This window comes from Eutrema salsugineum, unplaced genomic scaffold (genome assembly GCF_000478725.1).
Source record: "Eutrema salsugineum unplaced genomic scaffold, Eutsalg1_0 scaffold_6, whole genome shotgun sequence".
In the NCBI taxonomy this organism is placed as follows: Eukaryota; Viridiplantae; Streptophyta; class Magnoliopsida; order Brassicales; family Brassicaceae; genus Eutrema; species Eutrema salsugineum.
Window position 1 is genome coordinate 14,073,658 of NW_006256547.1, and position 13,795 is coordinate 14,087,452.

General features: G+C 39.5%; 1 protein-coding gene, 1 non-coding gene and 1 pseudogene across 3 annotated transcripts; 2 read left to right on the forward strand and 1 right to left on the reverse strand.

The window, feature by feature from the left end:
- The first annotated feature begins 2,453 nt into the window (after positions 1-2,453).
- Positions 2,454-4,589, forward strand: LOC18012606 (tRNA (carboxymethyluridine(34)-5-O)-methyltransferase). 2 transcript variants are annotated; one of them, XM_006395960.2, is made up of 4 exons: positions 2,454-2,523; positions 2,703-2,766; positions 3,029-4,126; positions 4,223-4,589. In XM_006395960.2, the coding sequence occupies exons 3-4, from the start codon at positions 3,081-3,083 to the stop codon at positions 4,320-4,322; spliced, it is 1,146 nt and encodes a 381-aa protein (XP_006396022.1). In that variant the 5' UTR covers positions 2,454-2,523; positions 2,703-2,766; positions 3,029-3,080; the 3' UTR covers positions 4,323-4,589. The 2 variants fall into 2 exon arrangements, with proteins under 2 accessions (XP_006396022.1, XP_006396023.1); XM_006395961.2 differs by having other exon boundaries at positions 2,457-2,523; positions 2,968-4,126.
- Positions 4,590-6,140: 1,551 nt separating this feature from the next.
- LOC112083513 lies at positions 6,141-8,850 on the reverse strand (annotated as a pseudogene).
- A 3,501-nt stretch (positions 8,851-12,351) lies between these two features.
- On the forward strand, positions 12,352-12,458 carry LOC112083575. The gene has a single exon (XR_002897711.1). It is a non-coding gene; the product is annotated as a small nucleolar RNA R71 (small nucleolar RNA).
- Positions 12,459-13,795: the final 1,337 nt, after the last annotated feature.

Sequence of the window (13,795 nt, forward strand, 5' to 3'; positions counted from 1 at the left end):
AATTCACAAATCGCCAATAGGTAGGTTTCCACTCCTATGTTTGTTTTGGTCTCCCAAACTAGATCTGATACCTGATGAACACTTTCGTGTCACCAAGCATCTGGATCAGATTGTAGTTCATGACGCTACTCTCCTGCAGTAAAAACGAATTCAAAAGAATAAGTTCTAAGATTCAGCTCAATAGCCAATGGAATCCTCATCGAACATATAAATCCCCATCGAAAATCCCTTAATCCCAACAATAAAACTACTCAGACATAATAAACGAAATCAAAGACATAGTATTAAGAAGTAGAATATAAACCGAAATTGAAAAAGAAAGAACAAGGGTTCAAGAGAACAAATCTCTCACTCCCTAAAAGCTAAAGCAAAAACAATAAAAATATGAAGTAATGATAGATGGTATTCGGTTACACGATTTCTAGGGCTCCTAAGACATGTATTTATAGTGCTCAAGACCTCTCTGGACGTCACTTAGGGTTTCTCCAAATGTGGGCTTCAGAAATGGGCTTTTTGGGCTCGGAGGTTGAAGGCCGCGGTCGGGAGTGCTCTGACCGCGGGGAATGGGTGGTTTGCCGCGGTCGGGATGCTCCTGACCGCGGGAAAATGCTTGTTGGCCGCGGGTGGAAGTGCTTGCCAGCTGGTTTACGGGACATCTTGCTCTTCGTGTATCTTTTGATTGAACCGTTGGATTGCCAAGCTGTAAAGTGCACTGGAAATCTGATACTTCCATCTTTAAGGTCTCCAAATTTGAGCTGGATCAGACGGTGAGAAGGCCTTCAATCAGGGGTGAACTTCTGACGGTTTGACTCTGAGCTGAAATCTGGTTTTCTATCCATTTTGTTAAGTCTTTCCCTAAGTTACCTGAAAAGAGTCTTGGAACTACAAATACTAGAAAAACGTGATAAAAGTACTTAAAAGCAATTAAAAACATAGAAAAAGTATTTCAAAACGATCCATAAAAGTGGTCAAAATACGGTGTTATCAATGAGAGTCTGGCGCTTTTGCATATCTAGAACACTTATAAGCTTATTTTTAAGATACATAGCATCAAGCTAGATGGTGGGGAAAACGTCATTGCAGGGCCTAGAAGTCTTCGGTTCTTGTGAATGCAGATTCTTTGGCGTGGAACTTGGCCCAAGATGCGGCGATATTCTGCGGAGAACCGGCGGATCAGAGGGTGGGGTGGTTAATTCCGGTAAGGAGAAAGCAGATGTAGAAAAAAGCCGAGCCATTTCAAACATTTTTGAAAATCCTCAGGAAGGGGGCCTGAGAGAGTTTTCATTTCAATAAAAGAGCACATTCTCTCTATTTCTATTATTTCTATTATTGTGTTTTTCTTTTTTTTTTCTCTTTTGAATTTGAATCTTTTCTTTATCTAATCTTTATTTTTTATGTAAATAGAATTACTGAGAAAGTTCTATAAAAAAAGTTATGTTATATTAATAGTATATTAATAGTAATATATATATATTAATTCTATTTATAAATATATGATAAATATATTATCATAATATATATTAAAAAAAGAAAATTTTTATATTTATATATAGAATAAAAATAGAGAAAATTATATAATAAAATAGAGAGAATGAAAAACATATATATAATATTAAAGAATAATCTATAAGAAAAAGAACATTTTTTAAGGATAAAGTGGAGAAGGTACTAAACTGATTCGACTGTTCTAAGTGGCTCAGCTGACAAAGAATTTGCACTTTCATGTTCTTTACATTCTATCTCATTAATCATAGAATCGCATATGAATGAGACATTTGACCAATTTTCGAGGTTTTTCAGTACCATACTCTTTATTGAAATCTATAGTTGAGAATCATTATCAATGTGTGAATTGATGGTGCTTCTGGTTAGTACTGTCCCAAATTTGGCTGAGGGATTGGATCACTTTGGTCTTGATCGTCATCTTTGGCTTCGTGATGGTTTTGTTGCGCTTCTCCATCATTAGCTTTTTCTTCGATAGTAGCCCAACTTTATGAGTTAACAAGAATGAAGGACTTGTTGTCCATTTTCATCTGCAGTTCCTCTATTCCTTGTTGAACTTCATTCAAAACTTGTAATGGAAATAGCTCTTTATTTTCTCCACTTTTTCGTCAAACAACCTAATTAAAAAAGAACATAGATTTTTATTAACAGAAAAAGATACAATAATTTTATTGATCAAGAATGATTAAGTGATTGATAAAAGATGAATAAAAATTAAATGTTTAGGTTGTCACAGTGACAAACTTGAACTGTGTGGATCTGTTCGTTTGTCTGTCGCTTGTGGATAGACGCTGCGATCAAATGATGCAGATTCTTGTTTGTTTGGCAGCCATGTGGCTCTCTGTGACTGGTTGTAAGAGTTCCAGTTGCAAAGCTAAATCTTTTCAGTCAAAAAATTTCAGACACAGGTCACAGCAGTTGAACACATCGTTTAGCTACAGGAGAGCACATCTATTAACGAACAACACTTGATCGCAGGTTGTAGTGCGGCCTCTTGCGGGAGACAAACGAACAGACTCAGTAAATCAGTCTATTTTGCATCCATGTACACTAATAAGAACATTGCCTAAGCATGGGTTTTTTTTATTCAGAAGAGTAAATAATGGTTTAAATATCGTCAACTGATTAAATATGAAGTACTAATCTCAAATTTTCAGCAAGTCCCTGTCGCAAAACCCTAAATCTACCTTCTGTTTCAGATTACGAACCGACACTTCCAATCGGTTCACCCATCTCCTCTGCTCGTTGTTCCTTCTTGATTCTGTAAGTTCCTCTTCTCCTTCTCCTCAAAGCTAACTGACTTTTGTATTATACAAAATTGCGATTTTGCGATGAAATTGGATTCGATTTCGAGCTTCCGTTGATATATGCTGCTTCTTATTGGGATCTTGAATCTGGATTTTAGAAGTTGAATCTATGATTTAGCTAATAGTTTTGTTCCATGGGCTGCGCTTTCTTCTGCAGATTCATGGCGGCTTAAGCTAATGTTTTTGGAAGTTTTGAGAACTATTATAATTTCTTGCAGAGCTCGAAATCCTTCATTTTTTGGGTTTAATTCGATAACCACAACAAGTATAATGCGAGACGTCAAAGTAAAAGCTAACTCTAGGTTAGCTCATAAAGAAGAAGAAGAAGAAAAGGAAGTTCAGATTCTTCAATCAGTTTCTACCAGAGAAAACGAGATTTCTTCGTCCCTGAGCGTAAAATCGACGCCAGAGATCGAGAAGAAGTATGTTCATCGGGTATACGACGCGATTGCTCCACATTTCAGCTCCACAAGGTTTGCGAAGTGGCCTAAAGTCGCTGCTTTTCTTGAATCATTGCCTTCTGGATCTGTGATTCTTGATGCAGGTTGCGGTAACGGGAAGTATCTGGGGCTAAACCCAAGTTGTTTCTTCATAGGATGTGATATAAGCCACCCACTGATCAAAATCTGTTCGGATAAAGGCCAGGAGGTTTTGGTTGCAGACGCTGTGAATCTTCCTTACAGAGAAGGGTTTGGCGACTCGGCAATCTCCATAGCGGTTTTGCATCACTTAAGCACGGAGAACCGAAGGAAGAAAGCCATTGAAGAACTGGTCCGGGTGGTTAAGTCAGGGGGTTTTGTTCTCATAACGGTTTGGGCTGCAGAACAGGAAGACAAATCGTTGCTCACAAAATGGACACCCTTGTCTCCAAAGTATGTTGAGGAATGGGTCGGGCCAGGTAGTCCAATGAACAGCCCTCGTGTGAGGAACAATCCGTTCTTCGGTCTTGAGAGCATCCCAGAGACTGAGGTAAGTACAAAGGAGCAAAAGGCTGAGAACAGCCCGTCCTTTGGTCTTGAGAGCATTCCGGAAACCGAGGAGAGCATGAGAGAGCAAAAGGCTGCTGAGATCATCACAGAGACCAAGAACAGCATGGGAGAGCTTAAAGATGAGAAATCTATTGAAGAATCATTGGAGGCTTTGAAAATGAATCAGCAAGAGTATTTTGTTCCGTGGCATTTACCGTACCACCGCGCTGAAGTGAGTGGTGCATCTGCATCTGCACTTGCAAGTGGGCTTGCAAAGAAAGATGATAGAAAAGGAGCTGTTGTGTATAACAGATACTACCATGTCTTCAGTGAAGGCGAGCTTGAAAGGTATTGTGAGTTTTAATGGAGTAATTTGCTTCACCATACAGTATATCGATTATCTTAAGTCCTGTATCTTAATACCGTAGTAATAATCTTTCACAGGTTGGCATCAGGAGTTGGCAATGCAATGATAGTTGATAGATTTTACGACAAGTCCAATTGGTGTATTGTTCTTCAGAAAGCAACTTCAAACCAAGATTGATCATTTGCTGAAACCAGATTCTTTGGTTTTAAACTCAGTCATACTTTTTCCCATCATTCTGACGTTGGAATTCCATCGCAGCCACCATCGGTGGTTTCCATATGTAATCGAAGCATATTTTATGGTTTTGAGATTCTGTGGCAGCTCATTTGTCCTGCATTTGTCCAGCTCATTTGTCCTGCTTTAAGGGTTTGTATTATATGTAATGATGAAAGAAAGAGTCTACAAGATGAACAAGAAATCAAAAACTTTTCGTTTGTACAACATAAAAAATTGAAGGAATCTTTTATCTACTGCTACAGAATTATGGAAACCGATTTCATGGAGGTTAAAGATTTACAGTCTGAAGGGCTGTGATAATGGAGCTATTAAGACATTTTATTTAGTTAGAGCGCCTCCGTTCACTCTCCTTCTGAAGATATATAGAGACTAGACTCCAAAATCATATTGCTAACCAGGTTTTTATTTTTTAAATAACCACAATAGAATCGTTATTACTTAAGATGAGTAATAGCAATACATGGTAATAGATATTTACAAAATTAATTCTCTTTCATAGTCACTATTCGCTAACAAAAATCTTTTTGCTGTTATATTTTCGATCTAATTATAATTTTCTCTCTCCCTCATCTAACACTCCTCCAATGAGAAGAAAAAGGGAAGAAAAAAGAAGAAAGGAGAACAGAAGACAGGCGATGAAGGATGGTGAAGGTAGAGAGTTGACAAGTTAGCCATAGTACTCACAACAACGATGGTGATAGTGTTGGTGGTGATGGTGATGGTGGTAACGATGGTGACAATTGTGATAACAGTGACGACTGCAATGGTGGTAACCACGACAATAGTGTCATCGATCGATAGTGATGGTGTCTGTGACTGTAACAATGACGACATTTATAGTTGTGAACTTCCGACCCGTCTACCAGACAAACCGGAGTATTCACTTTCACTTCTAACTGGTTTACTACATTTATTAGATTAAATAAACATATTTCTGATTAATACTCTTATTCATTTAATAAAAATCAAATCTTGTAATTAAATTCATAAATATTTCTTAAAAATAAACTGAAGCAAATAACTAATAAATTTTTTTAAAAGTACTGAAAAACAAATTAAAACGAAAGAAAAACTCGTCCCAAAAGCACACCATTTAAGATTCTTCTTCCTCGTAACAGTGAAGATCATAATCCTCATACTCACCTGAAAAAATAAAGATTCGAGAGGGGTGAATAATTTGGAAAAATTACTCACTAGGAAATAAATCCACACTCCTAAAACATTATCCATTTATTTTTAATATATCAAGCCTAAAACTAAACAAGTAACAAACAGTGTTCTACAAGCACACACGCAATTTCAAGCGCACCAGATCATCATGCTCAAGGTATGACAAATTCTCATCATGTTCAAGACATGGTAAACTCTCATCATGTTCAAGACATGGCAAACTCTTTGGTCACAAAGACAATGAGTGGTTCGCCACAACCACCTGGCGATGAGAATCATCCTTTCTTCTAGGAATGAAACCCAACAAACAATTATCAAACCTAGTGTCTCGATCACCTCTTTTCTAGCTACTTTACAATCATTAGCCAATCATCAAGGTGAACAAACAATTCATGCTGGTGCTTCATCTAATGCTTTTCTTATTCAATTCACCTTCTCATGATCTCCCTAAATGCATCAAATCAACTAACTGAATAGTTCTAAACTCAACACACCAAAAACAAACAAATAAGGTCCTAAGAATCTAGACCTACTCCTCACATTAGCCAAATTGCAGATCTGAATTAAGAAGACTGAGAACTAAAAGAATCAAGCAAACGATGAGAAAGAAGAGGCTCTCTGTGGCTCCTCCTCGGCTTGGGATCGACGCGTGGCGGCTCTAGGAGACTCGGCAAAGCTTCTGACGCCGGCAGGGAAGAGATCGGTGGCGGAAAGGGATCTCTGCTGCTGCTGGGCGATCTCTCTATCTCTCTCTCTCTGCGGATGGGGGCTGATTTGCAGGGAATGGGGCTCATTCCTTAGGGTTTTCCCTTTTATATCTACAGAGAGTTGGAAATGGGCCTCCTGCTGGGCTTCTTGATGGGCTGGGATGTTACAATTGTCCACCTGTTGAAAAAAATTCGTCCCCGAATTCAAATTCGCTCCCTCCTCATAAGTTTCCATTCCGACTGGAAAGAGTTCAGGGTACTCTTTTTGCATCTGCTGCTCTGGCTCCCACATTTCCTCGCAAATGCCATCCCTTTCCCATCTGAGTTTCACCATCTTAGTCTTCTTACCATCGACCTTATTCTCTCCAAACTCCAAGATCTCAGACGGCTTACTCAGAATTGACAAATTTCCTTTCAAGTCAGCTGGCGGGGCAGACAAAATAAATTTTGGTTCCCTTACTACCTTCCTAAGTAGCGAAATGTGGAACACATCATGAAGTTCAGAAAACTCCTGAGGCAACTGAAGTCGATATGCTACTTCTCCAATCCTTTCGACTATTGGATACGGACCCATATATCTTGGCTTAAGCTTCTTCAACTTCCGATGCCTATCATTTCCTATGAAGGCTCTCAACTTCAGGTACACTTCATCTCCTACCTCAAAGGCAAATCCTTCTGGCGAACATCTGCATAACTCTTCTGACGATCATGAGCTTCTTTCAGCCTTGCCTTAAGCAACTCGACTTGCTTGGCGGCATCCTTTACCAATTCAGGATTCATTTCACTCATTTCTCCTACACTGGTCCAACAGAGAGGTGTACGGTGCGGTCTTCCATACAGTGCTTTGTACGGAGCCATCTTAATGCTAGAATGATAGCTATTGTTGTAAGAGAATTCTGCCAACGGAAGATACTTTCCCCAATTTCCTTCCCAGTCCAGACACAAGACCTCAACAAATCTTCCAGGGTCTGGATTGTCTTTTCCGATTGGCCATCGGTCTGGGGATGATAAGCTGAACTTAGATGCACTTTGGTCCCTAGCGCCTTCTGAAATGCTTTCCAAAACGCAGCCGTGAACTTTGCATCTCGATCCGACACAATACTAACAGGAACTCCATGCAGCCTCACAATCACATCCAAATACTTCTGTGCCAAAGCTTATGCTCCATCGGTTTTCCAAATTAGCACAAAATGAGCAGACTTAGTCAGACGATCCACAATTACCCAAATTGCATTTTTCTTATCCAATGTCATTGGTAAGCCCGTGACAAAGTCCATAGTTATCATATCCCCTTTCCATTCTGGTAGTGGTAAGCTCTGAAGTAATCCACTGGAAACCATGCGCTCTGCCTTCACTTGCTTACAAGTTTCGCACTGAGAGATCCATTTCTCTATATCCTTTCTCATTCCTCCCCAATGATAGTATCTTTTCAGGTCTCGATACATCTTGGTATTTATGAATAGAGAACTTTGAGTTATGAGCCTGGCTCAACACTTCTTTCCTCAAGTCTTCGCTGCTTTGAACACAAATTCGATTCTTATACATATAAGCTCGATTATCTGCCATGTGGTACCCAACCACTTGCTTCTCAACCATTTCCTTTAGAGCATCATCACTCTTCTGCTCCTGACAAATTTTCCACAGAAGATCTGCATTTTATAATGCTTCAAGATCCGTGAAATTTTCATCCACTTCAGTAACACACAACTGAAGACTTGCCAATGTTGCGGTTAGATTCTCCATTTCTTTTTCCTTAGCAACATCTCCTCTGCGACGACTGAAAGCATCTGCCACTTGATTAACATTTCCTGGGCGATAGGCAATATCCAAATCATAATCCACTAACAACTCCATCCATCTTTGCTGCCTCAAATTCAAATAATTTTGAGTGAAAACATGTTTTAAACTCTTATGATCTGTGTATATTTTCACATTATCTCCGTACAAATAAGCACGCCAGATCTTCAAAGCAAACACAAATGCTGCTAACTATAAATCATGAGTGGGATAGTTCATTTCGTGCTTCCGCAACTATCTAGAGGCATATGCTATGACTTTCCCTTTCTGCATAAGCACACCACCTATACCTGTTCCGCAGGCTACAGTGTAGACTTCATATGGTATTCCTGGCCTTGGAAGTACCAACACTGGAGTTTCGGTTAATCGCTTCTATAACTCCTCAAAACTCTTATCCCGATCCTCTGTCCACTCAAACTTCTCATCCTTCCTGACCAAACTTGACAACGGCTTCATCAGCTTCGCAAAGACCGGAACAAATCCGCGGTAATATCCGGATAATCCTAGGAAGCTACGGACCTCCGTCACATTCTTAGGAATATGCCATTCTGTCACGGCAGAAATCTTTTCTGGATCCACTGCTACTCCTTCCTCAGAGATAACATGACCAAGAAATCCAATCTTCCTCTACATTTGCTCAACTTAGCAAAAAGCTGGTGCTTCCTTAGCTCCTCTAACACTAACTGCAAAATGTCATCAATGAAAACAATCACACACTTATCCAAGTATGCTCGGGAAAGATTATTCATCAACTTCATAAATGTTGCAGGTGCATTGGTCAACCCAAACGGCATCATGATAACACCGGATTTTGACCATTTTTATGGATCACTTTAATATCTTTTGCAGGTGTTTTTGCTCCATTTTCAAAGGTTTTCAAATGATTTATATGTTTTTGGATTTTAAAAGACTTTTCAGGTAATTTGCGATAAAGAGGTGCAAATTGGAACAAAAAGACTATTTTGGATAATTCAGACCGTCACAACTCTCATGGAGAGACGAAGATCTTCTCAGCGTCTGATCACCCTAAAAATTGGACAACTAATAGAAGACTCAACCAGCTTTCAAATGCACTTGGTTTGGAGATATTCTAACGGTTGGATCTCAAGATATTTCATTTGCCCCGGAGACATTCAAAGACGACTGACAAGCCACGCGACCGCGGCCAGCAGCCCATCCACCATGGCCAGAGCCACGCGACCGCGGCCAAGCCTTCATTTCCCATGGTCACACCTCACGCGACCGCCGCCAGACATCTCTGACTTAAAAACCCCATTTCTGAAGCCCAAGTCATTTCCCAGCCTCAATTCCGGAACCCTAGAGACCTTGGAGTATAGAAAATTTTAATTACTTGTAATTTAGGTCATTTTTAGACTTCACCTTTCATACTTTTACAAAAACCTTTTTTCAGCCGTTATATACCTTTTTTAGAGAGGATTCTTCAACTCTGAGTTCATCAATAGTGAAGCTTTCTTTCATCTATTTTCTTTACTGTTTTTGATTGCTTTCATTAAAACCAATAATGATGTCAACCTCAGCCATGGCTGAGTAGATCCCGAGTTGGGCATAGGGTTCCCAAAATAGGCTCTCATAATCAATTAAGATATTTAGGTTTTTAGATCCGGGATTTTAACTACGTTCTCTGTTTATTCTCATTTTTAATGCATGTATGCTTGATTGATCACCTCGTATCTGATATAGATAGTTAGTGTTGCAAAATTTTTCATTAAGTATCCAACCTAGAATGAAACAGGCGATTGATCCGTAGGAGTGGAAAGCCTGTGGCATTCTGGACAGCCCGTGGCATTCTTTTGTTCTTCCTATAACACATTGCCACGGCTTGGATGTGACCGTGGCAAAGAGACAATGGCAAAAGCCGAAGGTTCTGCTGCCTTAAAACATGTTGCCACGCCTTGAATCTACCCGTGGCATTCCTCCCGTGGCAAAAGCCGAAATGGTGGTCTATTCAAAATTCAACTTGCCATGGTTCAATTCTGGGCGGCAATCTCCCCATGGCAATCACCGAAGGTTGGCATCCAAGAAAAAGCCTCATGCCACACCTGGGTCAAGCAGTGATTCATGGGCGTGGCAAACTGTGAACTTAGCCAAAATTTGCATTTCCTTGCATCTTGTCCACCATTCCTTGAGGCCAAAGAACACCAGGTCATCTGTAACCTGAACACACTCCAAAAAACACACCAAACATCCTAAAAACAACAAAAGAAAGCATTAAAAAGAATATTTACAAAGGATAAGTTTGGGGTGTCTCCCAAGAGCACTTTGTTTAAAGTCACTAAGTTTGACTTCTTACATTCTTTTTAGTGAGGGAGAGGAGGAGATTTGATGCTCCTTGTCTTGTCCATGAATTCAAGCATGAGGTCCTTGTTCATCAGCTCTTGGACACCATCAGATCCTTTGTCTATGAGCTCTTGTGTGAGGATTGCCCTGACTTTTGCAAAAGGTTTTGATCCTCCAATGCCTTTAACCTTGTATTCCACAGCTCCACCATCAAACTTCCATGGAGTGAGCTTTATCACCTGAGAAGAGGACCCAAGAGTGAATGATTTGGTGCTTGTTGGGTTCTTGTCTTGAGACCCTGAATCATTGCTTTTGTTGCTGCTGACTTCCTTCTCACTTGGTGTGGGAGAAAAATATTCCAAGCAAGCTTCATCTTCACTAAAGAAATCTCCTTCAAACTCAAGATCAGGTCTTACCAAGGATTCTTTCTTCTTCTCAACAGATGCAAGGGGTTGAGCTTCTTCTATAGTTCCAATACTCCCCACATACTTCATCTCATAGTGTTTCAACTCAAAAGAATCATCAGATATAACCCCACAAAACCCAGCAAGAGAAGGTTTAAGGGGATAAGATACTTCATCATCTACCTTAGTAAGCACCACTCTTTGAGTATCAAAGTCCATCCTTGCTCCTGTGGTGTTCAGAAATGGAGTTCCAAGCATAAGAGGTAGCTCTTTGGTCTTTTTCATCTTCATCACTACAAAATCAGTTGGAACTGTGCATTCACCAATCTTTAATGGGTAGTCTTCAAGGATTCCATATGGCTTCTTTGAGGATGAATCTCCAAAGGTAATTGACATGGGGTGATGCTTAAGACTCTTGATCCCTAGTCTCTCTCCACCATGTCTAAAGACATTACACTGATGCTTGATCCAGAATCACATAAAGCATAGTCCACTTTCAAACTTCCAAGAGAGCATGAGATGGAGAACTTTCCTGGATTACCTAGCTTGGGAATTGATTTGGGTTTTACCCTTGTTGAACCAGTACTAGAGACTCCATCAGATGTCCTTCTTTGAACCATTCTCTGATCCTTTCTTTCAGTAATCTCAGAATCATTCTTTCTCATATCAAAAGAAGCTGCGTCCCCACTTTCTTTCTCAATGTCCTCATTGAGATCGCTGAACAGGAACTCAAACTCATCTATGATGGCGTCCTCATCATCTTTTGTCAGGCATTTTTCACTTGAGACATTGCCATGGAGAAGGTCCTCAATTTCTTGGACAGTAGCATGATTCTCATCATTTGAGAGGATTGCATTGCCGTATTCTGTTTGATGTGCAATTGATGTCCCTGGTAAAGATCTTTGAGCTTGAGAACTGCAGTGGCCCTTGTTTTTCTCTAGAGTCTTGACTTTGGAAGCCAAGGTTGAAAGTTGAGTTAGAAGATCAGAATAAGTGCAATCCACCTTGTTGTTAATCTCTGCCATTTTCTTGTTGAAGTCTATGGCCCCACTTGCTTGACCTTTGAGGATTTGCTGGAGCAGGTTCTGCACTTCTTGATCCTTATTCTTTGAGTTCTGTTGGAGACTTTGTTGTTGGGGAGAGACAAAACCTTGTTGTTGAGTGTTTTGAGGATAGAAGTTCTGGTTTGGGGGATTCTTGTAGTAGGTAAAGCCCTTTTGGTAACCTTGTTGGCCACCTACAAAGTTCACCTCAGCTGTGATGTCTTCCCTTTGAAATGTGTCTTGAAACACATGATTCACATCTCTAACAAAGTTGGCTGACTGATGAGAAGCTAAGAGAAGTGTGTCTAGCTTCTCATTGAGAGACTTGATGTCTTTCCTTGTCCTTTCCTCTTCAGCACTCACAGCTCCTCTTGAATTCCTTTCAAAGTCTGATCCATAAAGCTCATCACTCTGAGATACATTCTCCACTAGGGTCATGGCATCATTGACTTCCTTGGTCATGAAATTACCATTTGAAGCTGTGTCCAAGAGAAGTCTGACCTTTGGTAAAGCACTTCTTTAGAAGGTACTTAGCAGCTGACAATCCGAGAATCCATGGTGAGGGCATTGCTTGGTATACCCTCTAAATCTTTCCCAAGCCTCACAAAATGATTCATGGTTCTTCTGAATGAAACTTGAGATTTCATTTCTTAACCTTGCTTTTCTTGATGAAGAGAAGAACTTGGTTAGAAATGCTCTTTTGCATTGCTCCCAGGTTGTGACTGATCCTTGAGGTAGAGAATTTTCCCACTGATGAGCTTTGTCTCCTAGAGAAAAAGGGAATAGCCTCAACTTGAAACTGTCCTCACTCACTCCATCCATCTTAGTTTGATTGCACCATGTTGATCAAGCCAGATTTGATCTCAAAATCGTTTTCAGGTGTAGGAGCTTGAATCCCATATCTCTGACCCTGAGTATTGGCAACGGCGCCAAATTGATAGTGGGAATTTTCAATCCTTGATCAATTCCACAACTACTCATGTCATTGTAGCACTTGAGGTATCAATCCAAATGGAGAGATTCTAGACACTAGAACAATGAGGAGCTATCTTAATTCAAGTCTAATGAGCAGAAGAGTTGGTAACAAGGTGATCTAAAAACATAAAGCAAACAAGAACAAGCAGTAATTAAGAATTAAACAAGCAAGAGAAACTAAACAAACACTCAAATTCAAATAAAGAGAAAGCTAAACCTCTAGATGTGATCATTGATCAGGGTGCTTTAAATGTGAATTCATGATGCTAAGCAAACAATGCAACACTTGCAGTTCTTTAGTCTACACTTCCAAATCAGATTAATTCATTCTCATGACAAAAATCCCTTTGTTAATTACCAATTCAAGACTAATTCCCATTAGATGAATAAACAATCAACAAGCATAAGGTTTCAAGTCTAAAATGACCAGACAGCCTCTTTGTGCATCAAAATAAGAGCTAAGAAAGACTGAATCTTATACAGAAAGATAAAGCAAACATCACATGATCTCAAATTCCAATTAACTTAGAACTCTAATCTAGATTAATCCTCTCATGAAGGCACTAACCTCTACACTAATCCATATTCAAACCAAATCATCATTTGTGAAATATGAATCAGTGAGCATTAAGAAACATTTCTAATATGTCATTCATGCATTTAACAAATCATTCCCATGATGAAAAAGGCATAAACCCTTAAGTTAGCTTATTCAGGCATTTCATCAAATACCTTGTGGGTGGAGAAATGCCTAAGTTCTAGATCAAGCTTATAATGAGAGATCTAGCATTAGGATCAGCTAACTAAGGAAAGGAGAAGAGAATCTAAGCTTAAACAATCATTAATCTACATCTAAGCACCCTAATCTACAATCCTAGAAGCTTAAAAGAAGACTACTCACTAATCATGATGAACACACCATTTCTTTTGCAAGAGGTGATGTTAATCATGATTAGAAGCAAAGATAAGAAGATGAGATGATAAGAAACAGACTTAGATTGATTAAATCCTTGAGATAT